We start from the raw sequence: 14,952 nt of genomic DNA, 5'->3' as shown, positions 1-14,952 counted from the left end.
CCTACAGAGGGCTTAATTCAAAGACATCCTGAAAATTAAAGTGAAAAAATGATGCCTCAGGCTAGTCTATTTTGCTGAAATTTCATTGCATTAGCTCCAAAAGATACTCAGTGGTTTGAATGACTCCTACATGCTGTATGAATGCCTCCCAGATCTGGGCTAGGGAATCACTGAGCTCCCAGACAGTCTGAGGTGCAACCTGATGATGTTGGATGGACCGACACATAATGTCCCAGAGATAATCTATTGGATTTCGGTCAGGCGAGTGTGGGGGCCAGTTCCAGGAACTGCCCTGTGTCCCTCCATGGATATGCCTCCACAGACCATCACTCACCCTGATCTAGGCCTGTGAGAAGCACAGGGTGCCAGTGGTGGCCCTGCTAATCCTGGCATTCTATGGCAAATCCCAATCAGTCTCCACAGTGCTCTGCAATGACTACAGGGCAGACTAGAGGATGCTGGGTCCTCAAGCCACCCTCATGAAGTCTATTTCTATTGTTTGGTCAGAGACATTCACACCTGTGTGGCCTGCTCGAGGTCATTTTGTACCTCTGGCAGTGCTCATCCTGTTCTTCCTTGCACAAAGGAGCAGCTCCTGCTAAGGGGTTATGGACCTTCTTATCCAGCTCTCCACAAGTAGCTGCAGGAATATGCTTGTGCACTTTAGACTGTGCTGAGAGACACAGCACAGTCTAAAGTCTAAATCTTCTGACAACAGCACACATTGATTTGCCATCCTGAAGGAGAACTACTGTACTTGTGCAATGTCTGTAGGACCAAGTATCACCACATGCTATCACTAGTGGCACTGACCCTAGCCAAATGCAACACTAGTGAAAAAACAGGCAGAAAAGATGAGGGAAAAGTGTCAGTGGCTCCCTCCTATAAAACCATTCCTATTTTGAGGGTTGCTTCATTGTTGTTCCTCTGTTGTTAATTTTGTTAAAACCAAAGCAGGTCAGACTGATTAGCACCCTCTTCTACTCAGATGTTTGACTGACACTATGCTACACTCTCAGTGATTTTTTTTCCCTTTTTGTGGAACTGGAGTGCAAACATGATATACATGATTTAGAGGAACAGCAGTGTTGCATGAACATAAATCTAAGTAAGGATGCTTGTTATTTAAAAAGGTCTGAATATACAGGGGGCACAGGTTGCTCATCCCAAGAGGTTTAGGTCAGCTGTGCAGTTTCCTCTAAATCCACTTTAAAGATTCATGACAAATCATGCTTTTATGTGCATGCTATAAACTCCCATACAGTAGTGAGCTAGCTGGAGGCAATGTGAGCTTCTGTGTACATCTGTGCGCTTTGCAGCCTGCGTGGATGAGTGTGCCTGTGCATTTCCTGTAAACATGTAGGATTCCCACCTACACTTTTGACTGAAATCCCAGGACTCCCTGAAACCCCAAAACAGACGAAGCGAGGCATAAATTTAGGAAAATAAACAGCAGAGCAAATGAAATGAAGGGAGGTTGCACAGTTGTGTGCAATCCGTCATTCCTTTCAGACCCTGGAACAGCAGATGAAGCCATCTAGATCAAACTGAGACAGATTAACACCTGATAAAGTCCCCTTTCATCACTGCACATGAAGCCAGAAATAAATTGTACTTCAGTCCAAATAAGAATTGAACCTTCGCTTTCCACAAAGTGCTATGATTGTGCAAATCAGCTCTTGTCAGCTGCATCCATTACCTCTCCACCCCTTTGTGGAACATTATTGCAAATCTAGACAAGGAGAAAGATGCTGTTTACCCTGGCAGCTAGCCTGCTATTCATCATATATTGTAGCAGATTGGTTAATAACTGCAAAAAGCATTTACTTATAGAAATAAACTGAAGTTGTCTGACGTGCTGATATACAGTATATTCCACACTGGCTGTAATAACTCTGTAAATCAAGCTTGTGATAATGTTACCATGTACTGTAATTAGTCACATGGCCTACTATATTAACATGCAAAGTCATGCACACATTTGATGAAAGGTTTGTTTACTGATATGACTAAGCCCCAGTTTCACGGGATAGTAATTGGCCGACTTAAATGAGATTGTGAGTTATTGTTTAAGATGCCGGCTTTGAGTATTTGTGTAAACAGTATGTTTGAGCTGCTCTTTTTCACACTAAGGATCTCACATGGCTATTGACAGAGCACTCTGGGTAAAAAACAGCTTTGCTTATAAGCTAGGGGAAAGTCAATAGCAAGAAATTAAGACAGTCAACAAAAACAACAAACACTGGACCGCCGGGATGGATGAACCTGAGAACACGAGGCAGGGATGGATTTCGGGACTGTGCCACTAACCTTATACAACAAGTAGACAATGTAATAACATCAATATTTATAGCCGGGTGTGTTGACATTGTTTGTGATGTGCACCCGGCCCCCGGGATGATTCCCAGTCCTTTATTGCTTTGCAACAGATTGTGCTGACAATGAGAGGGCAGACACGTGACAGCAGGCCAGGTGATGACCCTGCACTGATGGATGTGGCAGCCATGACGATGGGAACCAGCTTGCCGTGACATCCAGCATCATAGCAGACAATGTCAGAGCTATCCTAAGACTTGTCAAGAGAACAGCATTTTATTAGCTGTCAACACGGGAATGAAACATTTACTTTGGTCTGAAACATGATCTACTGAGGGTGACACATTACAGGCATCACACACAATAGTAGTTACACCGGTACATCAGGCCAGGGGTAAATTTTGGAGGAAACTCCATCTTAGTCCTGTTTATTAAATACTAAGGTTTACAGTGAAAATTAGACATTTATTAACAAGTAAAGCACTACTTCAGTCACTTATTTAAAAGGTCAAAACAGCAATTTTGAAAGTTTTCCCAAGGTGGTCTTCAAATAAGTAAGCGAACTCAAAAGATTTAATTTTGCAAGACACTATTGTCAGATTCCCCACGTTGAATGATTAATTCTTCCTGCTCATTCATAACAGAGAACATTGGTCTCCTCTTTCTGTAATAAATTTCTGTCTGCATTCAGAAATTGTTTTCAGGCAGTCAGATGTGGAAAATATTAAATTGGTTCATACATAGAATTCGTCTAAATTGTCTTTCTTTCATTGTGTGAAAAATGGATGAAAAGAAACTTTCTTTATTTTTCTTTCAATGTCTTAGAAAGTCCATCTGTAAACCAGTCTCGCCATCTTCACCCATCTCAGCATTGCCTTTGGAACTGATTTGAATGAATAGGCTGTATTTTTAATTAAAAACCTTAATGTTTTAAATCGGCACTCAGTTCTGAAAATGATAATAATAAAAAAAAGGCTGGTGAGCCACAGTTTAATCCAAACACTTCCTACACCAGACAATTACAGTGGTTATCTAACGGAATTTTACTTGACATGCACCCTTTGCATAGCAAGTTTAAATTTATTCCTTTTGAACAAAGGTTTATAGTCTCAAACTGCGGAAGAAGGTAGAAAAATAGTTCAGGCAGCTTTTCTGTCCCACAAGTAGGTTTTACAGGAGCTGCTTCCCAGCCTCTAGACAGTATAAAGCTAATATAAAAGGTAATTTGGCAGCTGAAATTAACAGTATCACCAGAAGGACATTATCAAATGAAGAATTAAAAGTGACAGCGGACACCACCTTCCACCACCTCCCACCACTCCACCGTAGTCCTTTACTGTGTGCTTTACCACATTACATTGTGTTATACTATACTAAACCAGTTTAGACGCCACTATTTTCATACAACCATTAGTAACAGAAATTTGAGTTAGTTAAATCTGTTTTTTAAAGACATTTAAAATCTCGAAATAGCCAAATAACCTAAGCAACTCATCCTGTGCAGAGCCATTGACTGATTTGAAATTTTTAAAAAATACATTACAGGCTTTGAATTTCCATTTTATCAAATGCTCCATCTCTGAGAGTGACGTTACCACACATTAAACAACTTTTTCCCCCTTGAAAATACAACCATTGTACCTTTAGCTGGCAGATTGCAATCCAGACTCCACGAAAACAGTTGTGTGTTTGATGATGTTTGTTGAGTTGTTTGAAATGCTGCATTTTAAATTATCTTCCTTTAAAAAAAGAGAAAGGATCTCTATTTATGTTTGCTCCACTTCAGTAGAAAAGCTTATGAAAAGAACCACGGCAACAACTTTATTGATATGCCCATGCACGAATGACAAGAATGATGGTACGTGTGCAGGCTGACAGAAGAGATGGCAATAATTTCTTGAAATGTTGACCAAATATTTCCACTGCATCAGATAGAAGCAATGACACGCTATAGAACAAACACACAAGAAAAGTGGGTATTTCTTGTACATAAACTAAATCAGTTATAAGGTTTTTTTTCTTGGTGTTGGTTTGTGTGGCTACATTTGGGCTTCTTGGTCAGAACGTCAGAGACACTGTGCTGTGCTGGCCCAAGTAAAATTATTCCAGTGGCAACTCCTAAAGTGTGTGCGTTGAGTGATGTAAATAAAAGCAGATCAGTTAAAAATGTTTGGATAATAACATTTGTTGTAAATCTATTGCGAAGTTGGCAAAAAGGTTTGTAAAACCTTGCTACAGTATAAAGTGTGTGAAACACGATACTTGATCTTGGTTTAGTCCATCTCCTAACAATTAACTGCAAGCATTCAAAACCAAAGACTGGTCTGCTTCATTGTTGATTTGTCCTCTCTGAGCAAATGTCAGGCATAGTGTTGGAGCTCACCGCTCCAGGATTACAGACAACTTGACATTAACCAAACAACTGCAAATAATCTTTTAAATCTTACTTTATTGACCCTTTTCTTTTGTTTAAAAATTTCAGGATGTGTGGTTCAGCCCTTGCAGAACTCGTAGGCCAGCAACTGGATTTCAGGAGGAGTGTCTACGCAATGTCAGGAAAAGGCTTCGTTCTATCAGGAAGAAGAATTCAGAACCAAAGGAACCCCAAGAAAATGTTCATCTTGCCTGGTACTAGAAGATAGATTTGTTTCTGCTTTTTGCAGCAATCTAAGGTCTGTTGATGGCTGCTTCGAAGGACTTTTTGTTTTTGATACAGGTTACCCAAAGTCATGCGTCCAGGTTTGGGAATTCCTTCACACTGTCATCTATCCCAGGAATAGATGAATCCCAGGACATGAATCAAATATGGTCAAATGAATGAGGGCTCATTTAGCTATGATGGAAGCATAAAATGTTGCTCATAAAGGTGCATGAAATGATCTGACAGGGAGATTCCCTCTTGCTACTGAAAAAAACATGAATTCATCAGTTTTTTAAAGTTAAAAGTTTTTACATGTAATTTGCTCTAACAACAGAGAGGGCTTTACATAGCATGTCTTCATGTGTATTAACATGTACATGTGCTGAAACCAAAGACTGATTTGAAGTAATGTATATAATATAATGAATTACATACTTTTTTTATTTGCATTTTACTTTCATTGATATATTTTGTATGAATTTTGCTGTGTATGTTCTATGTATCGTATGGCAATAAAAATAATTTTTGAGAAAATCTGTTTTGAATCTAGTTTTTACATGCTGAATTTTATAGTAAGTAGAAATCTTAACCCAAGCGTTAATGGTAATATAACCCTTGTGATGGCTTCTGAGTTTCAATTTTTGGCAACCTCAACTTTAAACATCGGTCAATTTAACCTAATTTTTATTAACCTCAACTTTAGGCATTGGTCAGTTTAACCCAATTTTTGGTAACCTCAACTTTAAACGTTGGTCAGATTAACCCAATTTTTAGATAGTTATCCTAACCCAGTGTGCTGGGTCAAACCAGTAACCCAACCCTGTTAAGTTCAAACAACCCAGCATTGGTTTACAAATTGGGTCATTTTTAAACGAGCATTTTTTTAGGGTGTATAATGTCACTTATCCTAGAATCTGACTTTGTTTATATTAATTTTATCTTCTTTTTTTTTTTAAATAACGCAAATATTTTTTTATGTTGGTATATGTAAACAGTGTGATAATAATAACTTCAGCAAGTAAAAATTGATTTTACTTTTTAACTCACTAGGAAAAAACAATTTGTAGTGTTTAAATTGTGCTGATAACAATGAATAATGGATTTTTGAAAAAGTTCATATTTTTTCCATTTACGGTTATAATTTCTTTTCTTTCCTATATTTGAAAAACAAAATAACATCAGCTCCCCCATGTTCCAATTTTCCTTGCTTTCTAAGTTAATATTAATAATATGTATTTGAAAAAAAGACTACACAACAATTTGTACGATGCCATTAGAGTGTGAACTGATTCGCAACATTTCTCTGTGTGAGAAGAAACAGGAGAAGCACTGCCAGAGTCTGACAAAATGACCCCAAGAGGGCGGGTCGTCCGTTTGTTTGTGACTAAACTGTGAGAAACATACTGCATAACGGTGTGTTCACACCGAACGCGATGGACGCGAATAAAACGCCCCAAACGCCCCTAATTTGACGCGTGTACATTCGCGTCTCAACGCGTGTCCAAGAAAAATCCATCGCGCGTCAAGATATTTTGACGCGCGTGAACCGGAAATGTGGGAGGAATGTGGGAGGGAGTTGTGCCAGACCGGTATCTTTGCAAGATGGCAGCTATCGAGCTAGCGCTTGAAGAGAGAGTCTCCCTTCTCTATGTACTGTGGAGAGCAGAGCAGCAGCGTAAAAGACGTCCTCGCCGTACCTGGGTCCATCAGGTCCTCCAGAGGCATGAGCAGTTTGGTGAGTTTCACCACTTGCTCCAGGAGCTGCGCCTGGATGACGGCCGATTCCAGCGCTATCACCGTCGGCCAGTTTGAGGACCTGCTTTCCCTCGTCGGTCCCAGCATTGCCCGCCTAGACACCAACTACAGACGCTCAATCCCACCTGCAGAGCGCCTGTCTGTCTGCCTGAGGTTAGTAAAACTATTTAATACGGTAGTCCTTTATTGATATCTGTGCTAATATGCTAATCCATCCAGTTATACACTGCTAACATGGATGTGCTATGCTAACAGTGAATGCTGTCGGTGTTTACTGAAAGCAAACTGTGGTACAGAGACGACTCTTTATAATATTTCTAGTGATACTCAGAAGGTCTCATCAAGTCCCGATTTAATTCGATTTATGCTGTTATCAGTGTTTGAATGATAGCATGGCTGTGGTGTCACATCAATGTATGCGCTCGGTGTTTGCTGATATCAAACTGTAGCATTAGGACCACTGAGTTAACCTTTGTAGTGATACTCACTCCTTTTTATTTAGACCTGGTTTAATTCTGGGATAGTTGAATGTTTGTATATAATCCCTGCAGCTGTCAGACTCTATAGCAGGGGTCACAGCCTTTATTAAAACAGAGTTAGATAAAACTGTGAACAGTTTGGTTCATCTCTAGTTACATGGTTCTATCTTGATAAGCTATGTCTTATCACAGATTAATTTTTCAAAAATATTAATGATTTAAGCAAGGAAAGGGCTACATGTCAACATACAACTCTTTATTTCTATTAATGTCTTACTTCATTCCTACCTGATTGACATGTTTAGGAATTGTGAGTGATTGGCTCACTGTAGTGGCAAAAGTTGCTACCAATCAAATTATGATATGTTAAAGTTAAAACAAAACACAACTGTTTTAGATATTATCTAATATACATTTTGCAATTATCCTTATAATTACAAAAGGTTTTATGTAAGATTCATGTTTTGTGATTTAAATCTGACATCACAAAAGTATTTTGGAATTTGAATAATGTATTTTGTAACTGCAGTACACATAATACTGATTTTGAACAATTTTGTCCAGGTTCCTTGTCACCGGGGACTCCTTCAGGACCATCGCGTTCAGTTTCAGAGTCGGTGTGTCCACGGTGAGCCAGATCACCCCCAAGGCAGCGACGTCCATCTGGGACTGTCTAGTGGACGACTTCATGGCTGTGCCTTCACCTGGAGACTGGCGCTCCATCACAGAGGGATTCCAGGAGCGCTGGAACTTTCCTCTGTGCTGTGCAGCTCTGGATGGGAAGCACATCCAGACAAAGGCACCCCATATATCATATAGGAGACACACACATTGATATACACTAAATATTCATTTCATTTCTTTTTTGTGGTGCCCAAATTGATGCACCTGCTTGATTTTGTTTAAACAATTATTGCACACTTTCTGTAAATCCAGTAAACTTCTTTTCACTTCTCAAATATCACTGTGTGTGTCTCCTGTATGATATTTAACTGACATTTTTTATTGTAACAACCAACAATTTATACAGGAAAATAATGTCTATTAACAAGGTTGCCCAAACTTCTGCATCCCACTGTATCAGTATATTTTGTCATTAGTATAATATGAAATAAATTCTACATGTGTCAAGTCGTGTGCCAACATTTGCTGTGTAGTAGAACTGAGACATTAGTCATTATAAACATTTATTTGAAATAATATTAAAAGTCTCAAACAGAAAAACATTAAACATAAATATATAAAATATAAGAATTTACAGAGAGACAGGAATAAAAAGGACCAGCTGCTCTCCAGAGCAGGAACAAGGCTGAGGAGGAAATGCTCCATTGGAGACTGGTGTGGCCTCTTCAGGGACTCCAGGATGGCCAGCTCCACCGCCGATGGACCGTCCTGGGACCCGTCCCTCATCTGCCTCGGAGCCGTCCTCCTCTGTGGGCCTGTAAAACAGCACAAAACACAAAGAAATGAGAAGGCTGCTACTAGATTTTAATTTCAACATTGAAAAAAAAAAAAACAATAACAGGATATAATCAGATTGGTTGTAGATATTTAGTAAAGGTGATCACAAGGGAATCCCACCGACTAAAAAGGTATCAGTGCTTGCTGTACATATCTGTGGGTGCAGCAGCAGGAGCTCAGGGACTGGGGATGCTCTGCTGCAGAATCAGTTGGTTCTATCAATACAGTATTAAATGTTAACAGGTTGGATATAATAATCGTAGAGTAGACAGTGGTCCCTCATTTATTGCAGGGGTTCTCAGAATAACTAGCCCCTGGTCACAGTTCTCACAATTGATTCTCAAAGTGCAAACCTTTGTAGATTGCAAAACGTAAAAGTATTATTATGCCGCGGTTTGTCTTCATCTGCCCGCCACTTTCGTGCGCCTTTTTCCCTCACGGTGCAGGTGTCTATTTCCGAATGAGGCTCATAGTTATGGGTGTTTTTGTGCTGTTTTTTCTATTGGACGCGATGGTTATCAAAACCAAACGTGATAAATTTGGCAAGCGCAGGAGATTTGTCAATCAGGCTGCAGAATGCAATGCTGTACTGTGCAATAAAAAATCAGCGAAAAAGCAAAGCAGTGACGGATGAACAGCGGGACCACTGTGTGCTGTTTATTAATAAACAATAAAATATATTCCTAAATGATAACATGCATAAAAGCAGAACGGTATTTGTACGTCAGTGGGAAAATAGCGGTGGCTTGCTAGCTTTTGTGCTGCTTCCCCGGGTCAGTGAAAACTTTCAAAAGAGAAATGAATGAACTTACCAGGTTGCCCGATCTCTTCACATATCTTCCTCCAAGCTCGGTCCTTTTTATTCCTGTCTCGGTACTGAAAGCAGCTGGTGTTGTACAGCTCCGAGTTGTTTGCTACCGCATTGATTAGCCTTCCCCTCCATTGAAGTATGAAAGGCTTTGGCTGGATCTGCCCCTTTGACCTAGGTAACAGCCACGTCACCAGGCTCCTGATTGGTTGTCGCGGCGCGATTTGACGCTGGAGTTCAGATTTTTCCAACTCGAGCGGTAGACGCGAAACGCGCGTATGCACAAAATGCAACACAAAAACTCACGCGCGTGGTTTTATTCGCGAGTCAAACGCGCCAGACGCGCTACACTGACGCGCGTTTCACGCGTTTTCGCGTTTTCGCGACGCAAATCTGCTTCCGAATTTTCGCGGGACCCGCAATCGCGCGTCATCGCGCCTTTCCATTGACTTTACATGTAAACCTGACGCTCTATTCGTGTCCATCGCGTTCGGTGTGAACACACCGTAAGAGCGGCATGAGGGCCCAAAGGCCTTTAGTGCAACCTGTGCCCACAGCCCAAGATTGTGCGGTTTGTCTGACATTTGTCAGAGACCACCAGAACCGACAGATATAAAAGTGTATGAAGAAACTGTGGTGAACACACAGGTATGATCTGGGGAGGCATAGCCTTTACGCATACCCATTCAGAGATGGGCAGTAACGCGTTACTTGTAACGCGTTACTGTAATCTGATTACTTTTTTCGAGTAACGAGTAAAGTAAGGGATTACTATTGCAAATTCGGTAATTAGATTACCATTACTTTACCGTAGGAACGCTGCGTTACTGCGTTACTAAAACCGTGATTTTTTGCGAGAATGTCTCACGACAGTGACGTAAGCAAGTGCGCCGTTAGTGACAACAGCTGTGTGCAGATCAGCATGCAGCGTTTAAAGCGTGGAAGTACTGACCTTACTTTGAGTTTGATTCCATAAAAAGTGACAAAAACATTAGCGTCCATCGTGCGTGGGAAGAAAACTTCTTTTTACAGCGAAAAAAACCCCTAAACTTCCAAGGAAGCACCAAGAGCGCAACGACGTAATGGGAAACTCACAGAGACACTGCCGTATCCTTCCACTGACCGCTGCACACCTGCACCAGGGTAAACCTCCGCCTACTGCAGTCCTGCTTTACAGGTGAAAATAGAGCAACAGGACCGCTGAGTCTTTGACTTTATTTATGTTCTGCTGTGTTTTACTTGCATCTATTTGAAAGAGTGAGTGTAAACACAAAAAATTATTTTATTTTATGTGCTGGAATGTGTCAAAAATAGGTTTAAATGTTAAACTAATTTATTCAAGTCAGAGAATGTTGCATATAATTAAATTTTTGCTTGATGCATAAAGTTAAAAGATTAAAAATGATAAAACAAGTTAAAAAAAGAGACTTTTCCATTTGATTACATTTTGTATGATGGATTATGTAGAAAAAGTAGAATTGGGCTGAAAGATCTATCGCTTTATCACCTCTTCAGGTTGTAAATCGTGTTTTTAAAAAGTAACTAAGTAACTAAGTAATTAATTACTTTTGAAAATAAGTAATCAGTAAAGTAACGGGATTACTTTTTTGGGGAAGTAATCAGTAATTAGTTACTGATTACTTTTTTCAAGTAACTTGACCAACACTGTACCCATTACACAGACTTCCACATCTTAGCTAAAGATACCCTGACTAGTGTTATTTATGGGGATAAAATCCTCAGAATCCCAGTACAAACATGTGCTGGTGCAGTGTCTTGGTGCAGGACAATTCCTGAACTCATGTGAACACAGTATTTAGGCAGTTTCTGGATGTCAAAGGCACTGACTGGCCCTCGGGCTTAGCCAGCCTGAATCCAACTGCGAACCTCAGGGGAGTATATCACTTTATCGACATCATCAAATAACGCTGAGGACTGTCAAGGACCCAAATGTGGGATTAGATCCTCCAGGACACATCCGCTGTCTCATCAGGATGCATGCCCAGATGTTATCTCACGCTTTTTGCATGTCCAGATGTTATCTCGTGCTTTTTTGCTGAAGTTCTTGTCACGAGAACTCCAGCAAAAAGCAAAACTAGAAAAAAAATTATTCAGGAGGGATAAGAAGAGAGCAATGGTCTGTGGACACCACCTGCAAAACCATCCCCTTTTTGGAGGTTGAGTTATAGTTGCCTATCCAGTGCACCTGTTGTCACTGATTTATGCTTCCTAAGTAGACAGACTGAGATCCCTGAAGTTTACTAAGTAGCTTGGTTAAATAATTAGAAAAGCTAAATTAAGAGCACATTTAAGGAATGAAAGAAACACTGAAAGAACACTCATGCTTAATTGTTGAGTTGAATGAAAATGACCGCGGTATTTTGAGGACACGACGAACACGGTGTGCGTGTGTGTGTGTGTGTGTGTGTGTGTGTGTGTCCCTGCTACCAACTGCCATGCTTTTGCTTTAATGAGGAACAGAACTACAAAGGTAGCCAACTAAGCCCTTCTTTACATATAATGTGTACTTTTTTGCCCAACAAGGACTGTGCATATCAGAGCGAAAATGTGTGTAACCTCTCTATGCAGCAGTGAGAGTTTGGGTTTTCAAATTTTATTTAATGCATCAGAACAATACAGGACAAATAAAAGAGTAGCAAATGGCAAATAAGTGAAGGTACTGCAGGCAAGCAAACACATAACAGATAACCTAGTGTGGAGATTGCAATATGTGTTAGCTCAGGTTTCTGCACTTTGATAACTTTCATATGACACTGAAACCTGTGAAACTGATATTCATTTTCCAAATTAACAGCCGTCATAAATTAATGAATTAAACATCCTTCAAAATGCAGAACCCAGTTTGTAGTATTAATCAGTGAAAAGGTTGCAGCAATAGTGCATAGGGATGGCTGAACCATCTGCTCTCAGTAAGACTGCTCCTTCTCTATCTCTCTCTGTCTCAGTATTTCCTTAGCAATGATATGTTTGTGACAAATGCTGAAAAATGAAGATAGCTTATCAACCAATACTTTTTTACTCCAATGAAGCCCGCAAGGACACGCACTGAAACACTGAAGTTAATTTAATCCCCAGATCACTATCTCTCCATACTTTCAAATAAAGAAAGTGACATCTGCTGCCTTACCTACACATGGATTATTTTTAATAACTGACTCTGAAACAGTGTCAATCACACGTGCTAAACGACGTGAGCAGCATAACCACCCTTACCCATTATATCTCCACTTTAGTTAACTTTAGTATGCCGTTCTGAGAGGAATGGGTTCCTTCACATTTGAAATCCCATCATAACTGAAAAACCGCAAATCGATGTCGTTGTCTGTCTGTGGATGAGACAGCATAGTGTGAAACGTTTTTCTCCCTGTGATGAAAGATCCCAAAGGCAAATATAGCCTAAACAACTTTTTTTTATATTTTTCTTGCTTGCTTGCTTTTTATACCTAATGGATTATAATCATTATGGGAAAAAACAAAAAACAAAAAAAAACCTGTAGTCGCTTCGGATACAATTGAACTACATTTCCCATACACATTAGTCTTTTCCCACTATTCTTTGCGTCGCTCCACGGCTCACCGCTAAAACAAGAAGGTCGTACTCTTTAATAGTGTACTGGATCAGAGGAGAGACTTCCACAATGCTCGGACAAGCTGTGAGGCGATTCGCAACGTCTGCTGTTCGTTCTTCACACTATGCTGAAGGACCAGGAAAGGTGAGACCACTTCCTGACAGCAGCAGTTTTACCATAATGGTGGTATTTTGTGATGAGGCCTTGTGTGTACGTACAGCCTTGACGTTAGCTAGCGGTACATGGAGGTCATGCCTGTCAGTTGACAAGAGCGTGATTGTATATCGAGCCAAAATAGCCGGGCTTTGGTTATTTTATATTCTACATCTACGTTTCCTCCAGTTTCTGGTAACATATTATATAAACTTGTGGCAGCAAAGACAGAATTGATGACAGGGACTACGAACTTTTGGCTAGCATTAGCCATGCTAGTCGGTTTGTGGCGACACCGGTAAAGGCTTTTAGCTTGCTATGTAACCTGCCTACTTTGGAAAATTTGCTTAACTTTGAAACCAATCTGAAATGTATATTGAGAGGCTTAAAAGTCTCGTAAACACTAAATTGCGGATCTATTCGCATAGCGGGAATCTTAATTTCTGTACAAGCTGTGCTTCCGCCTCCTGCTAAGGTCAGAGCAGTGAGGGAGGAAGAGAGGTGCGCTTAACTAAGAGTTCACCCTCTATACTAGTAAGCATCTATCAAAATTTCTGGTGATTTAAAAAGTGCAAATGACCAAAAAATTCCAGTTTTACAAGTGTACATGTACATATTTATTGTAATGCATGTTAGTCTTGGCTATTAAAGAAAACATTGCATTTTTTATTTACACACAGACTTATTACAGATCAGGGCCGACTGTAGCTTCTTTCTGATATTAAGGTGCACTATGGCGCTCTATTTGTCTTGTCTATAATTCTGATCATTCACAGGTGTAGTAATTGTGGTTCAGTGAACTATGTTCCATTTTCTAAGCAGTTGCCTACATTGTAATGGTCTTGTCTTTTTACAGAACCTGCCATTTTCTGTGGACAACAAGTGGCGCCTGCTGGGCATGATGGTGCTTTTCTTCGGCAGTGGCTTTGCATTCCCCTTTATTGTCGTCAGACATCAGATCCTGAAGAAGTAAAATGGCCCAGTGGTGTAATTCAGCCTTCAAGGTAATTACACCTGCCGTTTTTATCAAGCCCCATCTGCTTTTCGTTAAAATGTCAGGATGATGGGTGGCAGTTTCCTCGATATCGGTTTGTATAGTGACCTCAGATGATCGCAGTCCTTCACTGCACCTCTTTAGCCTTTTTCTGCTGTGGCATATCTTAAATAAATTACCTGTATGTCTGAGAGTGACAGTAACAAATGTCATGTGGGTTCATATTGCTGCTATGTTGTGCAGATAAGCTCGCACTTCAGCGAGTTAATGTGACAGTTTATTGCAGACATCGATTTGTATCAGGTGGGAGCGGGTCAGAATTGTTGTTGTCACATTTTCTCGTCACTGGTGTTTACTCAGAAATTGCTTTTCTGACAACCTGGCATATGCAAGTCATCTTATCGCTTACTTCCCCCATTTTCTTGTTCTTTCCCGTAGGTTGGCAGCTGGAACATATTTATCCATCAGAGTTCTATCGACGCTGAAGAATGGGAATCACCTAATTTTCTTTGTAAATAAAGTCTCCTAAAATGAGAATATCCTTGTCCATGTTTCTTGCACAGCTTCCATACATGTATGCGCATTGTTTAAAAGAGTCAACAGTGATTCCAGTTGGCTAATAAATTATAAATTATGAAACTTACTAAACGGGTTATTTCCTGGCAATAATGGGCTTCCACTGAAAAACCAGGGGCTGTTTTTGGCTATATTTGGTGTTTAACCTGCAGCATTAAATGTGATTTTTAGTTGTGTAC

General features: G+C 40.1%; 2 protein-coding genes across 2 annotated transcripts; both read left to right on the top strand.

Moving 5' to 3' along the window:
• The first annotated feature begins 6,495 nt into the window (after window positions 1-6,495).
• Window positions 6,496-8,415, top strand: LOC143421479 (uncharacterized). The gene is made up of 2 exons (XM_076890803.1): window positions 6,496-6,865; window positions 7,756-8,415. Exons 1-2 carry the CDS (start codon window positions 6,606-6,608, stop codon window positions 8,024-8,026), a joined length of 531 nt encoding a protein of 176 aa, XP_076746918.1. The 5' UTR covers window positions 6,496-6,605; the 3' UTR covers window positions 8,027-8,415.
• Window positions 8,416-13,026: 4,611 nt separating this feature from the next.
• cox7c (cytochrome c oxidase subunit 7C) lies at window positions 13,027-14,734 on the top strand. The gene is made up of 3 exons (XM_004544427.2): window positions 13,027-13,194; window positions 14,060-14,207; window positions 14,636-14,734. Exons 1-2 carry the CDS (start codon window positions 13,120-13,122, stop codon window positions 14,174-14,176), a joined length of 192 nt encoding a protein of 63 aa, XP_004544484.1. The 5' UTR covers window positions 13,027-13,119; the 3' UTR covers window positions 14,177-14,207; window positions 14,636-14,734.
• The last annotated feature ends 218 nt before the right edge of the window (window positions 14,735-14,952 follow it).

This window comes from Maylandia zebra, linkage group LG12 (assembly GCF_041146795.1).
Source record: "Maylandia zebra isolate NMK-2024a linkage group LG12, Mzebra_GT3a, whole genome shotgun sequence".
Lineage (NCBI taxonomy): Eukaryota > Metazoa > Chordata > Actinopteri > Cichliformes > Cichlidae > Maylandia > Maylandia zebra.
This window is presented reverse-complemented; position numbering and strand designations above follow the sequence as displayed.